This window comes from Mustela putorius, unplaced genomic scaffold, assembly GCF_011764305.1.
Source record: "Mustela putorius furo isolate JIRA1106 unplaced genomic scaffold, ASM1176430v1.1 tig00003898_pilon_pilon_pilon, whole genome shotgun sequence".
In the NCBI taxonomy this organism is placed as follows: Eukaryota; Metazoa; Chordata; class Mammalia; order Carnivora; family Mustelidae; genus Mustela; species Mustela putorius.
Genome location: NW_025422047.1, coordinates 19,984,174 through 20,001,389, shown reverse-complemented (window position 1 = coordinate 20,001,389; position 17,216 = coordinate 19,984,174). Strand labels below are relative to the sequence as shown.

Here is a 17,216-nt window from a genome sequence, read left to right as displayed (position 1 = left end):
TCAAAACCCAGGGCAGCAGCTCTTCCTGCCCACAGGTCCTGTCCCCGTGCTTTAATAAACCACCATTTTGCACCAAAGATGTCTCAAGAATTCTTTCTTGGTCATCGGCTCCGGACCTCACCTAGGTTCTAGAACTTCATCAACCACACCAAACAAAAAATGCAAACAAAATATAAAATCAATCAAATTCAAGTTCAAATAACATGAAGGATGATCTTCTGTTGAAACTAAAGGATTGGTGTAGACTCATTAGAGGAATACTAAAGATATGTGTAGTTCAATAACTGACTGGATTGAAATGATTTGGAGCTTCATGTACTATTGTCTGGATTATTATAATCAGTTGTTCCAAATACATTTACTTTTCCTATTTAAAAACAGTCATTTAACTTACCACTTTACAAAAGTAAAATAAATAATGTAATAAAACTCCCAAAATTCACTACTGAAAAGTAAAACACATTATGCATTTTCTAATACTCTTAAATCTATTGAATTGTATGTTGATATATTCAAACACTGTGTGTGAGTGACTCACCCTTTTCCAATGGAAACATTGTGGTACCCATGGTAACATAGGTTCTTGGGAGTCTGGCCCGTGTTTAGTACTACATGCCATATCATAACCAAAATTTCTCAAGCCATTTTCTCCATTTAAACAACTGTGATGTCTTTATTTGTAAAATGTCATTAATTCTTTTGTCTTTAATTTAGGAAAAGTGACACAAAGAACAAAAGTATCAAAACCAAGGAGAGTATTCTAAGTTGGTCATACAGACTGTTAGAAATATGCTATTATTGTTTTATTTTGTTGTCATCAAACAGAAAACTCCACAAATATAAAAATTCTCAAGTAATTCCTATTTTCAGGGGTTGCCAGAATTTTTTTCTGTAAAATAGTAAATATGTTAGGCTTTGAAGTCATATCTCTGAGCAGATACCCAACTCTGCTGTCACAGTATAAGCAGCCAGAGTCAGTGCACAAATAAGTGGGCATGGCTCTTTTCCCAATAAAACTTAATTTATAAAAACAGGTGGCAGCCAGGTTAGACCTGTGGGCTGTAGTTTGCCAACCCCTACTTAGCCTTGGGAATTTACCCCAAAACCTCCAAAGTCCCACAGGTTACAGTCTGAGAGACTCAGCCATGTGTTCATTTTTTGTCCTTTCATTGCAATATTATCAATATTATCTTTGAGGATGCTTAAAATAAAGGGAGGATATTAAATAAGCAAATAATAGAAAGGAGAAGAAGGAGACTTGATGATCTTAATGCCTAAGATATTTTGGTGCTGAGGATTAAGGAGTAAAAACTCAGATATAGTCCCTGCTGTTAGGGAGCTCACGGAGTAGTAGTGGAAATAGCTTTTAATAAAATAATCAAAGAAATAAAAGAAAAACTACAAGTTTGAAAAGGCAGGGGCCTATGATTCTAAGAGTACACATCAAGGTTTCTTCAGTTACTCTTCACCAGATGTACAAGAAAGAGCAGACATTTGGTAATTTTTACTCTTTTGAAGGGAGGGAAAAGAATTTTCAGAGAGGGAAAAAGAATGAGAAAATCACCTAAAGTTGCCCTGAAAGGGTCATATAGGAGAAACAAAGTGCTTTTAAGGAACTTAAATAACACCAGTATTTGTGAAGACCGAGATAGGCAGACAGGGAGTGGGAAGAAGGGAGAGAGATTAGAGATACTGTGGAATGAACTTGTCAAAGTAGCAAGATCCTAGATCATGCAAGGTTTTGTAGGTCATTAAGAAGTTTTTCTTTATTCTAAGAGCAGGTGTAGATCCAGGTGACTGACCTTGTCAAATTTGCACTCTGACCAGACTCTAAAGGATTACACTGAGGATTCATGAGGTCAAATGTTAAATGTGCTAAGAGTGGGGAAATGAAGGATCAAGGTGGATTTGTAATTAGGATTGTGGAGTAGAGTCTGAGAGGTTGTGGGGGTTGTGATGTCTTCTGGAAGACTTTTAGGAGAAATTTGACAGAACTGGTTTTGGTGTTTCAAAAATAAATAATTAGGAATAAGTAAAAAGCATATGAGCCTTGATACACCACAAGGCATATGAGCCTTGATACACCTGCCACAGTGTGAGGCTGTGGCAGAAGCTGCTCATTCCCTCTGTCATGCTCATTGTCTCCTTTTTGTTACTAATAGAATCCTGATTTTAACGTGGGTGGCAACATGTTAAGACAAAAGATAGTCCTGATATCTCAGCTTCACTTGCAGATGGGAGAGAGGTAGAGACATTAAATAAAACTCAGGAAAATGAAATGGAAATAGAAGCCATTAGGTATAGTTTCTGGAAAAGATTAACTTAGCCATCATGTGCCCATTTGCCCTCTGATTTTCTCTTTCTTTCTTCCTGGAGGGTGTATAAAATGGACAGATCTCTAGCAGTTTCTTTAAAGTATAAAACCAACAGTGACACCTTCAGGATGAGAGCAGTGAACTAGAAAGACACTTGATCTTCCTAACGTGATGAAGCCAGCATACCACCCTTGCATATGATAGAGCTTCTTTGTGTGAGAGGAAAATAAATTCCAGCCTGTTAAAAATATTATCACTTGAGTTTTCTGTGACATGAGCCTGAACGAATCTCTAAACTGATACAGAAAATGTTCATTAAGAACACAAACTCATTGTTTCCATCAGAGACTGAGGGAGTAAGCTGGTATAGAGCCTAATACTTCAGATCTTCAAAGGTGCTCTAGGTGATTCTGATACAGGTGATGCTGATGGTTGAAGTCTGGCATTTGGGAACCACTGCCCTCTAGAACATTCCTCTATCCTCCCCCACCTTTTTCACCAAACATGTACATAAATAGAAATTCCCAATTTTCTCCACAAACACATTTCCAGTAGTATCAAAATTTAATTAAGAAAGCTACATCAAACCATAGGATCCAGTAATTCCATTACAGGATACTTACCCAAAGAAAAGGAAAACACTAATATGAAAAGATATGTGCATCTCTATGTTTATAGTAACATTATATACAATGGCCAAGATGTAGAAGCCATCCAAGTATGCATTGATGATGAGTGGGTAAAGAAGATGTGAGATCTATAGACATAGTTAGAGATGAATATAATGGAATATTACTCAGCCATGAAAAAGAATAAAATCTGGCTACTTGCAACAACATGGATGGACCTAGAGGGTATAATGCTAAGCAAAATAATTAGTCAAAGAAAGACAAATACAATATGATTTCATTCATATTTGGAATTCACAAAACAAAACAAGTGAACACAGAAATAGATAAATAAATAAATAAATAAATAACCAAACTTAACTATAGAGAACAAACTGGTAGTCACCAGAGGGGAGGTGGATGGGGGGATGGGTGAAATAGGCAAGGGGGATTAAGAGTACCCTTATGATGATGAGCACTGAGTAATGTATAGAATTGTAGAATCACTATATTGTATACCTGAAACTAATATAACACTGTATGTTAATGATACTTGAATTATACTTGACAACTATAGCCAACATTTATTTACTATTAGGAAGAGACATAAATGAAAACTGCTATGTGTTTGATAATGGAAGTGCCCAATTTTTAAAAACAAAATTTCAGGGCAGTGGCAGTGGGGAACATACATCTCTCACCCAAGTGGGGAGAACCACTTGCTCTGCCTTTATCTCGTAAGTTCTCCTTTGATTCGTGGGGAGATTGAGGCTTGGAAATCACAGGACTAGTAAACACAGAATGAGATTTGCAGTTTTGTTTCTATGGGTACAATGTTTCCATTCCTCAGCTTTAAATTGGAAAATTTGGCTGAAAGAGTTCCACATACATCTCAAGGGGCCATCTGGGTCACCAGAGGATTGAACATATGAGACCTTCTAATACAGAGAATTCCTTCCTCATCCTCTATAAGTGTCCAGAGTTTAGCTTCTTCCCTGATAAAATTAGAGCTTGGAGGGCTTTTCGGGTTTGTCATTCCAAGTCCTTCATTTCCATTGAGGAAAGGGAAGGCTGCTGTGCTGATGCTCTGCCCAAAGCAAAGCCATAGAACTGGGGTTAGCAGATTTGAACCTGGCATTGTAGTTTCTCACTCTAAACTTCATGCCCTTCGCCTTGGTACAAGGTGCTTCCAAAAAAATCGTGAATTTGAGAGGGTCCGTCTTTCATCTTGCCCGCTCTTTATAGACTCTCCTTCCTGTGAAGACTTAACCACGAATGCTACCCACTGTGGGGCTTCAAAGGGGCAGCTTGGGCAGAGTTTGTGCAGAGGCTGCAAGTGCTTGGTTAACACTGTGTCCTGTGGCACAGATGTAAGTAGCAGAGTCTGCAGTCTGGGAAGCAATGATGGACAAAGAACTGCTTTTGTTGGAGTTGTCCAGGGTGACCCGTAGCCTTCCTCTGTATTTCTCTCTTTCATTTGAACGTATTAAAATCAGCTGGACAAAGCCTTGACCCGAGTCTTTTCTATACCACTGTAAGTTGCTTATCGAAGTTTTATAACTGCAGTTCATGGTGGCATTTTCACCCTCCTGGAAGTTCAGGACCTGATGATGCTGTTCCTGTTGGCTGTTCACCCCTAGGCAAAAACAGAAGGCCAGACACCAAGAGTCAGTCATTGTACTTTTACTCTTTAGTATTTACATTTCTTTCCATAATTTTCGGGTGCATTTTCAACTTAACAAGAAGAGTTTGCCCAAACTCAGTCTTGTGGGCTCTGAGCATAGGTCACCCTGTTCCTATAAATGTGGCTCTCCCCCCCCACCCCCCCCGTTTCCATTACCAAGAGCCCCAACTTACTGGGCAGTTGAAGCCATAGTATCAGCAAAGACACTTCCAGGAGTTTCTCCATTCTTCTTCCTTATTGGGATCACAGCAGACTCGGCTCTATGGACTGAAATGCGGCCAGGATACTCAATCGAAAACATTGGCTGTTTCTATGGCGTATACTTATCTGTTCTGTCTGGATGCTGGAGTCTTACCTGGCCAATCAGAAGCCAACCCAATCGTTTTCAAACCTATTGAGTCTGGGGAGAGACACTGCCATCTTGTGGTAGCAGCATCATATTGCTGATAGAATGTACTTTCTCTCGCTCTTTTTTTTTTTTTTTTTTTTTTTTTTTTTTTTGAAGATTGTATTTATTTCTTTAACAGACAGAGATCACAAGCAGGCAGAGAGACAGAGAGGAGGAAGCAGGCTCGCCGCCGAGCAGAGAGCCGATGCAAGGCTCGATCCCAGGACCCTGAGACCATTACCCAAGCCAAAGGCCGAGGCTTTAACCCACCGAGCCACCCAGGCTCCCTGATAGAATGTACTCTTAAAAGGAAAAAAGGGCGAATCAGAAACCATTATAAAGCAGTGATGCCCACCTTCCTGCCGTGACGTCACTGTCCTCCCTCTGTGCCTGTGGTCCAATCCTAATTTCTTCTCATAAAGACAGCAGTCATACTGGAGGAGGGCCCACTCTAATGATCCCATTTTAACTTAATTACCTCTTTAATAACCCTACTCCCAATACAGTCACATTCTGAGGTATTGGGGGGCTAGGAACATACAAATTTGGGTGGGGAGACAATTCATCTCCTAATAATGAGTATCTGATATTTCTGTTTCTATGGAAGCAATCGGTAGGGTACAGGAAGAGAACCAGCTTTGCAATCAGGCCAGGGAGGTCAAGTTTAGATCTACCCATTCAGTACTTGTTTATATCATTTGTGCCTGTACTCCCTTGACTATAAAATGTGAATGATGAGTAATAATAATATTGCTTTTTTAGAGTTCTGGAAATGATTGATGAGATAATAAAATACTATTTAAAGCAGAGCCTGACATTTACTAATGACTCAAAAATTATTGTTGTTCCAAGAAAATGGTTCCTGATGCTGAGCAGTAAAAAAGAATGGCAAACACCCCCTAGAGTATTTTCTAAATGGTTTCAAAAACTGACTTTAAGACGCTCTGTGTGTAAACTAGAGAGATGAGGAAGAGGGGAAGGAAGACATATAAGGAAGACAGGAAAGAAAGGAAGAAGGGGAGAGGTTGTTGGCTGGAGATTGGAGAGTGCTAGGAGGTACTTCTAGAAGAAGGTTTGTGTTGGGTGACTACCACAGCAAACCTGGGTGTTTGTCACTATGCGACAAAGAAAGAGTAAAGCTTTCTGAGCAAGAACTGATGTAATTTAAGGAGTTTACATTTTAGTCTGTCTGGTCTCTGCTACATAATTTTGAAAAATTTGTGATGAAATTTTTTACTAGTGGTTAAAAGATGATCCCTGGCTCTAAGAAATTAAGTGACTCTTCCAATGCTTCACAAGAATCTAGCTCCATTATTATTTGTATCTATTTGGCTGTATACAGGAAAAGTATATTGAGAAGCAGGAAGAGGAAACAGAGGGGCACCCGGGTGGCCTAGTCAGTTAAATATCTGCCTTTGGCTCAGCTCATGATCCAGGGTCCTGGGATGGAACCAAACTGGGGTCTCCACTCAAGGGGGAGTCTGCTTCTCTCTCTCCCTTTTTCCCTTCCCCCACTCATGATCTCTCTTTCAAATAAATAAAATCTTAAAAAAAAAAAAAAGGAAATGGAAACATTACTGACCTCTGGAAAGAACTGGGAGGTGAGCTAGCTGGGGTGAAAGGGAAACTTTTCATTGTAAATGTTAATGGAACACCAGAGCAATATATGAAAAAGCAGGATCATTTAGGGCTCAGATCCTTTGAGAATGAAGTTTGGGGTCACTTTTCAAGGCAAACAACCCAAATCCAGCAGGGTTCTGGCTTCAGGCAGGGAAACGGAGCTGTGTCACCTGCAGCCCCCTGACAAAATCTGGACTCCAAGAATGTGGTCACTTTCTCTGTCTTCCCTTTGTTCTTTATACGTGTGTGTTCTCCTGTATATGCTGTCATTTCCTTCTTTCTCCCTCCTTCTCACCACTATATATAAATTGTCAGAGATTAACTTTGTGATTTAGTCTGTGCATAACAGCATATTCAAAGGAATTTCCTCTGAATTTTTAGAAATGACTAATATAGCAAGAGAGGGCTAATGACTGTTGGGACTACAGGTCTCATTTTGGGGAAAGGTTAAGAACTTCTCTTGTTCAAAGGACAGTTTTAGCTTGCTAGATTGTAACATTGTCATTTCATTGTTGTTTAGAAGTTCAAATGTGCATGCAGAGGTACCTATGAAAGATAAGTAACCGTAAGAATAAAGTGTGCCAGTCATTGATTTATTGCCTTTCTTTCTTATTGCCAAATCAGTGCCCCCTTTGCGATATTGGACCCGCTCCATGGAACATTCTCCTTCACCAGCTGGCATGATATCAAGCTATGCCAATAAGAGGAACGTGGAAGGGCAGGAGGGAGAAGCTTCTTTTCCTGGTGCTGGTATGTCTTTGCCTTTCTTGTTCCTGAAGTTCTTGTCTAGCCAGCCTGAGGGACATGCAGCGGGATTCACCTGCAGTAAGGTTCAGTGACAGCCACACATCAGCTTCCTGGCAAGACTGCTGAGTCCCCAGAGCAAGTTTTGCTCCTTTTCTAGCTTCCTATAACTTTGTTGGAACCCTGGTGGGTGTTTTTCTACTTGCTAGCCTTTTTCTCTGGCACCTCAGCACACTTCTCTACCATTCTGCAAGTTGCAGCCACACACTCCCCAGCGAGATCAGAATCCTTGGAGAGTACGGTATTACAATATGTCACTTACTTGGGAACCCTGGCCTAATCCTAAGGTAAAAGCTTCTCCCTACATATGCTATTTCTATGTTCTTTAGAGTTCTTTTTAATTATTTGTATTAATAATTACTGATTAGATTTGGATTACTGTGGGTTTCTTTTTTCTTCTGGTTGAGTTAGTAGGAGTCTGTGAAGTGCATGACAGGAAAGGCATTCACATGCCATGAAACAGTACAGTACCTTCAAGGAACTGTGCTTAGGTATAAGGTGATGAACATATATGGGGCGGGATTGGGTGGCAGAGGAGTTGGAGAGGTGAGACCCAACCCACTGGAGAGTTGTCTTGGGCCTAGAAAAAAAATTTTTTTTTATGCTGTGCTATATAGTTTATTTCAGAAGTACTTTTTCCAGGTACTACTAGACAGAATAAACACACTTATATCTTTAAAACTAATTAAACAGAGTTGGTAATGAGAATTTCCTTGGACAAATTTTTGAGATTAATCTATAGCTAACTGACAACCAATGATATTATATCTAAGAGGTAAACTCAATGTGAGTCTCCAGAGAAAGAATACCCCACCATGGCCGTATAGAGAACTTATGAAGAGGGGTACCAGGGTGGCTCAGTCGGTTAAGTGTCAGACTCTTGATTTTGGCTCAGGTTACTTTCTGTAACTCCTAAAGGGTTTGTGCTCTGCTTCCCTTATGAAACCAGTTACTGTGTCACTCAGAGCACAGTAATACATGGCTGAGTCTTCCTGTTGAGCTGATTGTTTCTTCAGATGGAAAGATGTCTCATCTCGGTTAAGGTTGGCCACGAAGCCTTTGGTACTCTCTCCTGAGATCTGTTTCAGGAGTAACTGGAGGGCTTGTTTAGGATACTGGACATACCAGAAGAGTATGGGACTCCCAGAATACGAGTAGTTGCACTTGATCTGCACGAAGTCCCCTTCAAAGACAGAGATGTGGTCCTCAGGCTGGGTCACTGTCTGAGCTCCTGTTCCTCCTGTAACACCAAATTAACATCAGAGAAGTCTTGCAGACTGAGGGGAATATTCCTTTCAACTATTCTAAATCAGGAAGACCCCAGAAAGAGAATAAAAAGGCATTATACTCACCGAGTGTGAATATTGTCACCAACACTGAGAGGAGGGTGGCCTTCATGTCAGAGCTGCAGAGAAACCGGGGCTCTTTTATGCAAACAGTTCAGCCACATGGACACTGGCAGAGTGGTAAGTGAGTTTACCGGTATGTAAAGTGAAAGCTCTTCTTCAAAGACCTGGTTGGTTTCTGGCTTTTGTGAAGTTCAATTTGTGTAACGTCCTCCTCTAGAGGCAAAACTGGATACTGCAGATGATCTTGGTCTTTCAGGAAGCCTTGACATTCTCAGAATGAAGAGACATTTTCCTCTACAGTTAATAAAACAAAGTGGAATGCTTTACTAATTGAAAAAGTGTGCTACTATAAAGGTTCACATAGATCAATGGGATGGAATTGAAAGTTCAAACATACAAATTACTGATGGAAACTTAGTTGTAACAAAAATGGGGAAAGGTAAGATAAAAAAAATTAAATGTGCCTTGATAAATGGAGAGTCATTTAGAAATTAACAAACGAATGTGGACAGCTACCTTAGTATCTGTTACAAAATAAATTCCAAGTGAGATAATACTTAACATTTTAAAATAAAATAAAAGAGAAGCTATTTTTTAATAAATTTAGGATGTCATAGTTTGCTTAAGCATGTCAGTCAGAAAGCATAATAGAAAATATTGATAGATCACATTTCATAGAAATTGAAACTTTTGTACAAGTATGCTAATGAAATGTTTAAACATTACCAGATCAAGAGATTTTTCATCCATCATCATTGATTCTGACCTTCCCTACATCAAGAAGTGGCGCTTTAGAATTTAAGTTCTACAAGTCTTTTTTAAAAAACAGGTCATAACAATTATCATCTGATCTCTCTGATATGAGGAATTTGAGAGGCAGGGTAGGGGGTTTGGGAGGTAGGGAAGGAAACAATGAAACAAGATGGGATCGGGAGGGAGGCAAACCATAAGAGACTCTTAATCTCAGGAAACAAACTGAGGGTTGCTAGAGGGGAAGGGGCCTGGGCGGGATGGGGTGGCTGGGTGACAGACATTGGGGAGGGTATGTGCTATGGTGAGTGCTGTGAAGTGTGTTAGCCTGATGATTCACAGACCTGTACCCCTGGGGCAAAAAATACATTATATGTTAATAAAAATAAACACCCATTTAGCTTAGAAAGAAGGCAATTCTAGATAGATGATAGACTGAAAGTGTCCCTGACTCCCTGTGCTTTGCCAAAGAGTGGTGACCAGCCAGGTTATGCCAAGAGAGCTCAAGTGGGGAATCCTATGTGGAGTCACATATAAATCTGGGGTCAGATATCAGGGAACTCGAGGATGAAGAGGAGAAAACTATGGAACACTGAGAGAGCTTGGCCTGCCAAGATCACTGGGCCTCTGAGAAGGAAGCTTTTCTCTTGAGAAAGCCTGTCCTCTAGCCCCCAAATAGCTTAAAAGGAAGTAACAAGTAGGCTGAGTCTGTCCTTAATGAAGAGGAGTACAAGGAGATCAGAGAGCAAAAAGGTTTCCTTCTAGTTTTTTCAGCAGGGTACTGATGTTGCCCTGCTGACTGCTACACGGCTGACCAAGGGCACAGAAACATCTAGGCTTATCATTCTCATAGGATCACCTCCACATAGCCTGCCCTCAGTAATCAGACTTGTCAAGAGGGGAGTAAAGAAAGGAAAAAGAAGCTTCAGAGATAAATAAAGTCCTCATCTGGGTCAAGTACAGCCTGAAAAAATGATCAGGGTCAGTGACCCAATTTCCTTAGCCGAAAATCAGGACACATACTCTGAAAAGTGATTGAGAATTCACTTATAAGAAAGCTATGTCATGGGGTTCCTGGGTGGCTCAGTGGGTTAAGTCTCTGCCTTCAGCTCAGGTCATGTTCTCAGGGTCTTGGGATCGAGTCCTGCATCGGGCTCTCTGCTCAGCAGGAAGACTGCTTCCCCCTCTTTCTCTGCCTGCCTCTCTGCCTGCTGGTGATCTCTGTCAAATAAATGAATAAAATCTTAAAGAAAAAAGAAAAAGGAAAGCTGTGTCAAAGAAGGAATACATCATTGAATGCATTGTTAATTTATTAAATCCCCTTAAAGAAGTGAACATAATTAAATGTAATTAGGAGAATTCTGTAAATCTCAGACTTGTGGTCATCATGAACAAATGCAATGTCTCCAACAAGACTTTGGTTGATGGAAGGAAATAGAACATGTATATGATGGTCACCCTGATCTCATTTTTATCTCCCTTCATCTCTTTTCCAACACTTTCCCTGTATACCCTGCAGGTACACCTGGCCGATTCTGCTCTGTGACTATGACGTATAGGCCACATTTTGAAGTGTTCATTTCTTTCTCCCCAATCTCTCTTCTCCTCACTTTCTTTTCTCCTCTCTCTCTACATATGCTCATTATTTTTCTCCCATTTCATCTTCTCATCTCCTTTTTATCCTGTTTTTCTAATCTCAGAAGAGGTATAACAGAAAGTAGAAATCTTTGGAATAATTTTGAAGTGAGGATAAAGGCTCATACCTTATAATTTTTAGTCATAAACATCAAAATGGCAAATAAGTATTGTAAATGTTTTCTCCTGGAGCTTCCAGCTTTCCCTTTGTTCTAGATGATGCTCAGTTCTGCTTGGAGTCCTCTCTGTCACACCCATCACAGCAGCAGACCGTTCTCACAGATGAATATATGGCGATCTCCTTGTCCTGAAAAGGTATGACTAGTTCAGATGCCCTCCCAACTGCTGCTAGCTCTCATTCAAATTTTCACTAACATCCAACTATCTCAGAACTAGAAGGAAAAAATCACTCATTTAGAGTAATGCCTAGAGTGCCCCTACTGGTCGAAAACCAGGCTGGGGATTTTTTTTTTTTTTTTTAAAGTGAACTGGTTTCTTCGTCAAAATGCCACTTAATGAAGGCTATTATCTTAAAATATCTTGTCAAATTGAAACTTCAGGGTTGCATGTAATTTCTCCAATCTATTTAAAAATAATTCCACAGCAATTTATTGAAGGTCTTCTTAAACTAGATCTTGAGCTAGGTCTTAAGAAATCAAAAACTGAATGAAACATTGTCGCTATTCTTAAGACACTGAGGTATCGCAGGAAAGACAAACATGTGAGTGTGTGTGTATTCATATCCCAAATAGCATCCCGGAAAAGTACAAAATGAACCCAGAAATAAGGAGACATTTCTTATAACAGAGGACAGTTAGATAAAGATTTAATAAGAAAATGATCATTTTGTCCTTTTCCCAGAAAAGATAGAAAGAAATGTTATCAGTAGATTAAGTAGAGATATTATTTTGGGAGTAGACTAGAGATGTTTCCCAGAGAAAATAAGAGGGGGGAAAGGTGGCTTGGTTGGAGGAGCATGTGATTCTTGATCTCTGGGTTGTAACTTTGAGCCCCACGGTGGGTGTGGAGCTTACTTAAAAATAAAATCTTTGAAAAAAAGAGGAGGTGAACAGAGATGTAGAAAGAAGTTGGAGGACATGAAGTATAATTGCTTACTTATTACTACTTTCAAAATGAATTTCTGCTCTGTGAGGCTTAATTCCGGTGTGTACAAACTTTTATAACATTTTGGGGCAATTTTTAAAATCACATAAATCACATATAATAATTTAGAGTTATAATCGTGTATATAAAACATCTTAAACATATGAGCTCTTTGATACAGCTGTTTCAGAGGAAATAAAAATATTCTCTGGTTTTGGATACCCCTATTAGAATTAATGTAATCTTTGACATCGTGAGCTTTGGTCATGGAGATCTATTTTCCTATGAACTTCGATAATGTGGTTTGAAAGACTAGAAATCTTTGTTGAATATGCTATTTTACATTATATGATGAATTAGTGTGGCTTCTTACAAAATACCTAAGAGTTTTTCAGCAGATATTACTTTTGATATCCTTTTATGGGTTAGGAGCCTTAAATTTTCAATTCAAAAATCACTGGGATAACTATTTCAGAAAACAATTATGACTGGGTGGCTTTTAGATTCTCAATATTGCTTTAAGAATCATATAAATTAGGTTCACTGGCTTTCTGTTACACAAGAATGGAAACCTAGGAATTGTGATGTCTATTTTACATTAAAGTATGTCAGTGTCACACAGTTGGATATTTAGGTGCTAGCAGTTAAGCTTCAAATCTAGGTGGAGACTATATTGCACTGAATAAAAATCTACGCTGTACGCGTTGCCTTCGTTTAGAACATACGTGGCCCAACTTGTCCGCTAACATCATAACCAAGTACTTCCGTTTTCCACATGGAGATCAACACCTAAGGCAGTGCTAATTACTTTAATGAATGCTAAAAGTGATTTTTTTTAAAAAAATACAAACGCTCTTGCCTTTTCCACTTCAGAACTCTGACACTTCATGACATACTCAGAGTGGGAGTGGCGTGGGGAATTGGTGGAAGTGCATCTGTCCTGGAGAAATTCATCAGAAGACCTCCGTCTGGAACAAAGTCTATCTTAATGCAGCAGAGCATTACTGCTGAAGCAGTAATGTAATGTGAAAGCTTTACTCAAGAGTAAAGCATTTCCCAGAGCCCAGCCTGTCCTGCCCTATATTTCTTCACTGAGGAAGAGATCTGGGGAAACTCTCTCTTGAGGTCCTGAGTCACAAAAAGTCCCAGTGTCTCAGGAGGTTTGTGTTCAGCTCCACCTGCAGTCTCAGACGCTGTGTCACTCACAGCACAGAAGTACTCGGCCGTGTCACTCCCATGCGCTGAGTGTTTCCTCAGGTGGAAGGAGGATTCAGTCTTCCTAAATTCAGCCTCAAAACCTTTGATGCCTTTAACCAGGGTGTTCCCTGAAAAGTACCGGAGGAGAAGCTGGAGGCCTTGGTTGGGGTACTGCACGTACCAGTAGAGATAAGGAGTTCCACTATAGGAATAGTTGCACCTCAGCTCCAGAGCAGCTTCTTCAGAGACAGTGACATGGGTATCGGGCTGGGTCACCGACTGAGCTCCGGTTCCTCCTGAAACATCAATGCCGAGTCAGTGAGTCCAAGACAGACTTACCTGGTAAGAGAAGGTGTCTTTATTCCGCATCCAGTTAGAACATGGTCCTAGGGAATGTTACTCACTTGGGGCAAAAATCACATCATGTTACTCATGGTCCAAGGGAATGTTACTCACTTGGGGCAAAAATCACATCAAGCACTGAGATGAGCAGCAGGAGCATGGCTGAGCAGTGGAGACACTCTGGGCTTCCTGAGCAGGTGGGACAGTAGCCGAGATCACTGAGCCTTCAGAGCTACAGGAAGAATGGAGAGGTGGGGCTGGACAAGTCCGTGGCTTTGATGAGTTTCAATGACTGTAAGGAGTCTTCCTCTTCTGGCTTCTTTTTGTCATGGTTTCTTCTCTGCACAACGTCAGCCAGCTGCAGGGAGGAGGGGCTTAGTGTCTGGTGAGGACCTGGAACCAGAACAAACGTCTCTTCTGTGCAGCATCACACTCTGCCAACACTGGCAGGACCAAGGATCTGAGAGAGCTAGCTGTCTTCTGTTCTCATTTCAGAGAGGTGGTCATCAGAACTTCAACAGAAAGTGTTCCTTCCTCTCTGAATCTGTGATCACATCACCTTCTGTAGTACATGGTATTAGTCTCAAAATAAGGGAGAAATGGGAGTTTTGTAAAAATAGAAGAGTAATCTACTTCACTGAGAAATTAATCACAGAAGAGAATATTCTGCTTTGGAGTAGGCTTGAGAGGCTTTATATTACCTTTGAAAGCCATTCATCAGGCAGAAGGACTAAAATCAATTGCCTCAGTGGAGCTGAGCTTCATATGGCCTTGTGTTGCTGGATGATACTTAAAATTAGCCTGGAACATGTGACATTATCTAATCAGTGCCGACTTACAAAGGCAGTACTTTTCTTTGTCAGGTAGAAAATGTGAAGAAGATTCCTTGGTTTCAGGGGAACACATTTGATGTGTGTTTATGCTATGAGAGTAACCTGGGCACCCTATGTTTAAGAGGAGAAAGGGAGAGTCCTGTTCTAATTGTCAGTGGCCAGAACAGACTGATAAATTTTGCCAAATGATGGAGGCCTCACACTAAAAAAAAAAAAAAACAGAAAAGTGAGCAGAATTATAATTGTAAGAAAAATATGACATACAAATAGTGAATCTATATGAACTCTGTAAAGCTGGATGGAGTGCAGCCAGCATACTGGAAATGAGAGGAAATTCCAGGTTGCATCTTTTTATCAGTGATTATGGGAACAAAAATGTACAGAAATCTTAACTCCCCATTTCCAGATTTTCCCTCACGTTAGACTACATAAACAGTGTCCTGTCTAATGGGCCACGTCTTCAGCTTTATAGTAAATGTGACTTTTACATTCTCCCCCTGTAATTGTAACATCTACCACAAGGCCTTAATTCTATCAAGCCAGAAACATTTTTCCTGGACTTGGGCATAAGTTGTAGGGCAATTCCAGAGGAGAGTTTTTTTTAAGATTTTATTTATTTATTTGACAGAGAGAGATCACAAGTAGGCAGAGAGCCAGGCAGAGAGAGGGGTAAGCAGACTCCCCGCTGAGCAGAGAGCCCGATGTGGGGCTCGATCTCAGGACACTGAGATCCTGACCTGAGCCGAAGGTAGAGGCTTACTTAACCCACTGAGCCAGCCAAGCACCCCCCCCCCCCCCGAGGAACGGTCTTTTGGTATAATCTTTGGTGTTATCAACTTCCTTCCCTCAACAACATTTTCTAAGACATCATCTTCAATACCATATGGTATTTTCATAATTGATCCATGCAGGTCTTTAATCACTGTAGCAAAACTCCTCAGTGTCTGGAACTTTTTTAGATACTTACTTGGCGATTTTTCTCAGGAAATCTGAAGTCATTCTGTGCTCCCATGCTCTGCCTGTGGGTATAAGGCGTTTTATGGCCATGGCTAATGCTTTTAATTCCTGTGTGCTTCTAGAGAGCAAAGAGAATTTCTCTACCCTGAAGCTTAGGCTGTATATCAGACAGTGCTGGGATCCTAGAGGGTTTGGGTACAGACAACAGGTGCCAGGGAAGTACTGTGTGCTCACTGCACAGAGGTAGGTGGCTGAATCGCTGAGCTGGGAGTCTCTGATGAGCAGGGAGACATACTGCTTTGTTCTATCAACCTGTCCCGAAAATCTTCCTTCCGTCTTGTTACCTTTGGAGTACATGTACATCAGCAACTCAGGGCCCTTCCCGGAATACTGTCTGTACCACGTGAAGTACTGGGAAGCACTGTCGCTGTAAGTGCAGTTGAGAGAGGCAGCATCTCCCTCCCGAAGGCTCAGAGATCCGGGACTCTGCTCCACTCTATTCTGTTGACTCCTCATCCCTATGAAAAAAGACAGTCAAAGGATAGTCTTTGGGTAGTGGATGCTTACTCTCCAGAATTTAAATGAATTTTCACAGGCCTCCTAGCCCACCCCTCCCTGAGTGGGGGAAATCATTCATGTTTTTACCCACAGGCCCAGAATAGATGATAACTCCAAATACTGGACTTTATATTCCCAGAGAGATGCCCCAAACTCACAGGTTAACTGAAGCCACAGGATCACCAGTAAAACTCTTGAGGACTTCATCGTTCTTTCTTCCCCAGGTTCGCTGAGGATTCAGACTTTAAGCCCTAAAAAAGTGAGTCTAGGTCAGACATTTCAAATTCTTCTGCTTTCCTACCAATTAGGAAAAAAGAGACTTTTTCACCACCCCTGCTACAACACCAAGCCCCTCCTCTCGACTCTCTCTCTCTCTCTCACAAACACACACACCTGAGGTTTCTTCACTCCCTGAAAAAACACTGCCATCTTGTGGACTCATGATAGTCATCAAAGAAATGTTCAAAATGCAGATCCTTATTATATGAACTGGTAGAGTAAAAACCTGCCACTTTAGTAAAATTAAAATTTTAAGAAGCACATGGTCCAAGTCAGTGTGTGTGGGGAGAGGGAGATGTGTATGTATTTTACATAAAATGGTAACACTTGTCTGAGCAAAAGCAATTACAGAAAACAGCCACTTTCCTGCACTGAAAAAGCAGTCAGAGGATTCTGTTTTAGAAGCCCCGTGAGGTTCGTGTGATTCGAGGAGGATTTTATATTGTGTACTCTTTTCCACATCAGGCCAGACACTTCCTATCTCATTCCCTCATCTCCAATTTTTAAAGAAATGTATTCTAAATCAAAAGGATCCTTTCAAGACAGTGGCCCCAAATCTGATCAAATAAACATGTTTCCAGCTCAAAACTTGGACAATATTTTTTTTTAGCAAGGCCAAGGGCTAGAGGAACTTGCGATTCTTCATACTGTTTTGCACCAATGACACATGTGTGTCAAGATAATGCTTACTATAGCTGCCATTATTATTATCATTATTACTATAGAGACGGATCTGACTTCAATATGTAAACTATAAATAAAACCTAGTGTACATGTTCATTTTCCTAATTCT

The 17,216-nt window shown here is 40.5% G+C and overlaps 1 gene segment (V, D, J or C); it reads right to left on the bottom strand.

Moving 5' to 3' along the window:
* Nucleotides 1–3,302: 3,302 nt before the first annotated feature.
* Nucleotides 3,303–5,068, bottom strand: LOC101679476. The segment is given in 2 exon segments: nt 3,303–4,559; nt 4,781–5,068. Coding segments are annotated over 2 exon segments (393 nt in total).
* Nucleotides 5,069–17,216: the final 12,148 nt, after the last annotated feature.